This window comes from Botrytis sinoallii, assembly GCF_014898435.1.
Source record: "Botrytis sinoallii strain Bc 23 chromosome Unknown BSIN_025, whole genome shotgun sequence".
Lineage (NCBI taxonomy): Eukaryota > Fungi > Ascomycota > Leotiomycetes > Helotiales > Sclerotiniaceae > Botrytis > Botrytis sinoallii.
Genome location: NW_024066052.1, coordinates 686,598 through 691,404, shown reverse-complemented (window position 1 = coordinate 691,404; position 4,807 = coordinate 686,598). Strand labels below are relative to the sequence as shown.

The 4,807-nt window shown below is 45.5% G+C and overlaps 1 protein-coding gene across 1 annotated transcript; it reads left to right on the top strand.

Moving 5' to 3' along the window:
• Window positions 1-1,210: 1,210 nt before the first annotated feature.
• Window positions 1,211-3,136, top strand: EAF02_010521 (uncharacterized protein; the record flags this gene model as incomplete). The annotated part of the gene is made up of 1 exon (XM_038906569.1): window positions 1,211-3,136. The coding sequence occupies one exon, from the start codon at window positions 1,211-1,213 to the stop codon at window positions 3,134-3,136; it is 1,926 nt and encodes a 641-aa protein (XP_038753833.1).
• Window positions 3,137-4,807: the final 1,671 nt, after the last annotated feature.

Genomic DNA, 4,807 nt, shown 5'->3' with positions numbered 1-4,807 from the left:
ACCCTCTACCATCTTCTCTCCCTTTCCATCGCCCATTCCTTTGATAAAGCTCCAACCACCGTCACTTGTCTCGTTCTGCGTCACACTGCTTGCTACCACGGCAACAACTCCATTCCCGAACATTCACAAGGCTTTGCAGATCCCGTTGTAATCACCAACTTCATCAAAGGTCAACCGCATTCTTCCACCTCTTGAGCAATCATCCTCTCCTGATTTTCTTCCCAACGAACTCCTATTGTCGTCAACCTACAATTTCGAACATTGGCAGAAGAAGAGTCATATCTTCTACTTCCTTGTTCTACAAACAACCCACAGTAAACACATGAGTTCCAAGTCAACATTGAAGCGTTTGTCACGATAGCCAACTTGATCATCTCCGATCTGTGATACACACGCCGCTAAAGTCTTCCACTGCAAGATCATTCGCTCCAGATCTGTGCAAGTCATCGATCACATCTGCTCTACCAAAGCATCACATCACTCCATCTCGATATTGCATAATTGATTGACTTCAATTGTGTGATTGCTTTCTCGATTCGACCCACCAAATCGACATCACACCTCAACTCACCCACACGTACGTTAAGTCGTACTCCTCGAGGAACCTTCGAAACCTCAGACACTCGTTCTATCAACGTCTGACTCCTATGTCAGCATAACGATTTTCAACTCTTTCCTTATTCTATTTTATTACCAGACTTCAAGTCTCTCTTCTTTGTCCCATCTAACGAACAAATTCAATAAATCTCTTTTGTCAAAGCGTATTCGAAATACCCCTATGAGCCTCTGAACACCCTACTTCTACGATCCGGAGTTATTCACCAGTTATCATTTTCTTTTTTTCGGCGGTTAGGATACATTTATATAGCGTTGCGAGTTTGTTTTATTGCCCATACACCTTTTATCGCCTTGCTTCATTCAGATCGAACTACAACCTCACTTATTCACTCCGACAATCATCAAGAGCATAGCTCTCCTTGTGCCACCATCAACTTTGTTTAGAGAAGACAAAAGCTTTTACGAATTCCACTTGTATCTCTCGATTCTTTACCTCTCAGGGCCCAAAAACATTTCGGTTGTAACAGTATTCAAAGCTGCACTTTTGTTTTTAAGTTTATTTATTTAATTTGCACACTTCACTCCTATTCGACCTTCACACTTCTTTCTTCACTCACATCACACTTCACTACTTCAACCCTTCATCATAACAATGGAGTGCTTAAGAGAGAAGTTTTACGACGGAGTCGTCCTTGATGGACGTTTTGAAACGATATCCCCCCTCAACCATGGTTCATTTGGAATGGTTTTCATGGCGAAGGACCTAATTACCAACGAAACCGTTGCTATCAAGTGTTTAACCAAGAAATCTGCCACGATGACTGATGCAGACTCGTCATTTGCCATCGATGAACACTCTGAAGAGCTATCCTGCCATGCTCGACTTGGCTCTCACCCAAACATAGTCAACCTCATCCACTCCTTCGAGACCGAAGCCCATGTGTACATTGTTCTAGAGTTTTGCTCCAGAGGCGACCTCTACGAGGCTATTCGAACTGGCACTGGCCCACTCGAAACGGAACATGTCCGACAATTCATGCTGCAACTTATCGACGCTGTTGCATACATTCACAGCAAGGGCATGTATCATCGTGATATCAAGCCCGAAAACATTTTCCTTACCCAATCAGGAGAGATGAAGCTTGGTGACTTTGGCCTTGCAACTTCCGAGAAGTGGTCATATGAAACCACGGTAGGAAGCGACCGCTATATGTCTCCAGAACAATATGACTCTGCTGGCGCGGGATACTCTCCAGAGCAAGCCGATGTCTGGGCCATTGGCATTTGTCTATTGAACATCTTGTTCTCTCGCAACCCTTTCACAACACCCACAGAGTCAGACCCACTTTTCCTTGACTTTACTCGAGACAAGCAATCGCTCTTTGATGTCTTCCCAACAATGTCACAAGATACCTACGAAGTCATTGCTCAATGCATGAGCCTCGATCCTCGAAAGAGATCACTTGCCGCTGCTCGTGAGGCCATCGAGCGTGTACTTAGCTTCACAACATTTGACGAGTTCGCCGATGACTTCAGTTCTGCCGATCGACGTGGTATTCCCAGCTCAAACCGTGAGCCATTGCGTACACCTTCTATCCAAAGCCCTCAACTCGATGCGGGTGGATCTTTCCCTTGGGCCAAGGCATTGCACGCCAGCCCACCTCAACAGTTCCGCCAGCTCTCTGCCATTCCAGATGAGGACTATGACTCAGAGGACCTCTTCCCCGGCTCCGAAGCAAGCAACAAAGATTGGTTCTCCATTGGAGAACAAACTCCTTCAATGGAATCAATTCTTGATTCTTCCCTTGGAACTTCGATGCAATCTCTAGCCATCCGCCGCCACATGAAATCTGGTCCTCCAAAGGCTAGTCTTACCCCCATCTCTGGATCTCTACCAATCGCCATGGCAAAGCCAATCCCATTGCCATCTATGGCATCAGTCTTTGGCAAGAAGAACGACATGGTATCTAAGAGTTGGGGTGATCTCTGGGACGAAGAGATGGAAGAGGAAGAAGAGCTCGACAATCACTTCCAAGCCCGTCAAGAGGCTAACTCGCGAACTTGGAGCCACGAGAGCAAGACCAATGATGATAAGGCTGGCAGATCTCCATTGGAACCTCACACCTCATCATTTGTCAACATCCCCAGAGTCGCACCTAGTCGTACAGTGGCTCACGATATTGACGAGGATTTGGTGCCTGATGGCTTCTTTTTCCACGACACCCCTACTCAACAAAACTCACCTCGTTATTCACCACCCTCAAAGAGGACTGCTTTTGACAAGTGGTCTGCGCTCGGAGATCGTCGAAGGGCATTTGCAGGAGCATCACCCTCTGAAAGATCTATTGATACGTGGAAGACTCAAAGCACTCCACGTCGGAACGTTGGATTAGGTTTCACTAGTTTCGGTACAGGTGGTTGGGATACTAAATCGAACATTGTTAGTAAAGACAAGGGCAGAGAATGTCCATGGGCGCGGGCCAAGGGCCGAGATCATCATCAGGACAAGCGAAAGGACAAGCAGTCGGATCTCGGTGATTTGGAGTGGGTTGGAGGTTGGCATGACCTCCACTTGTAGTCATACGCTTTAGCTTTCTTTTTTACATTTTTCCTCTCAGACATACTACTCACACAATTGCTTATGGAGGATCGAACATCATGGAAGAAGCTTTGTTCTTGAATATATCAACAAATTTTATTATAGGAACGGAAAGGATGTGTCGATATTGGCTTGTTGATGAGATAGCTGGTGGACAGAGAAAAGTTGAGAAAGAACTTTTAGATAGGACTCGCTTTTCTGGTGGATTAGATAGATTATCATCTCAGAAACTTTCGTTGCGGAGATGAATGGCTTGATAAATACCAGATAATTACCCACTCTATTTTTTTGTTTCCTTCATGGTGTTTATGTGATCTAAAAGAGTTTGAGCCGAATAGTTTTTTAGATGTAGGTAGGTAGGTGCACATGGTGTGGGTGTGCGACGGGTAGGTTGGGGGTGGCTTTCGAAAGCTGTCGGGAGATAGACAAGTTCGTAGGTGGGCGAGATTTCTTAGGCTGCTGTACTGATCACTTTCCCCCTTCACTCGGTACCATGTATGAGAACAGACGGGACAAGTAGCAACATAGGTGGGCGAGTATGCGTTTTTCAAAGAACTGAGATGAGAGAGATATTGATGTTGCTATCGGGATCTAGCATGCAGTCTCCCATCTTCGTATGATGTCGAAGGGGGCGTGGGATGACAGGTTGGCGTAGATAGGTAAGGCTTCTTCGTGCATGACGCAGATGAATCAGGTCGTGGTATGAGAAACCATGAAGTGCGGGTGAGGGGTTTCGTAGACGGAGTTTAGTTCTAAGAGTAAGTGTAAGTGTAAGTGTGAGGATGAAGGGGGAGGGGAGGGGGAGGAGATGAGAAGGATGAAGAGATGTTGGTAGTGGTGTGGTGGGGAGTAGAAGTGAGGAGGTGGGTTGGTGTGGATGGTGTGGATGATGTGGGGAGGTAGTGAAATGATATGATATGATGGATATTTGGAGAGGATGAGGATGAATATGAATATGAATATGAAGATGAAGATGACTATGAAGATGAAGATGACCACGAAGATGACCATGAAGATGACCATGAAGATGAATAAGTATTCGTAGGAGAGGAGAAATTGCTAGTGCAATGTACATCTCATATATCTGATATGATAAAACGATGTAGTATATCATATATGAAAACCCCTCAAACAAGAGAAAGAAAGAAAGAAGATGGAAGATACGAAAATTAGAAGATTGAGATGAGATGCTTTACGTGTTGTATTGTGTTGTGTTGTCTTGTTTTCTTTTCAATTTTTCCAATTTTTCCAAATTATGGGATTTGTGCGTGCGAAATGGGGAAATGGAATAGGAGCGGTTGATTTGGTACTGGATGGACTAGGTAGGTACTAGGTAGGTAGGTATGATGGAATTGTATTCTTTCGACTCGGTTATCTTTGCGGGTTGGGGGTGGAGGGGAGGCTAGGGGGAGCTAGGGGTGGGGTGAGTGATTGGGTGATTGGGTGATTGGGTGATTGGGTGATTGGGTGATTGGGTGATTGGGTGGTTGGTTGGTTGGTTGGGGGGCGTGGGGTTGGGTTTTGGGGGTGGTGGTGGTGGGAGGTGGTGGTGGGAGGTGGATGAGAATGGGAATGAGAATGAGAATGGCATGGTTGTGGAGTGAGATGAGTTTAGTTGAGGATGATGAATCTTTATTGTTTTTGTGTTTT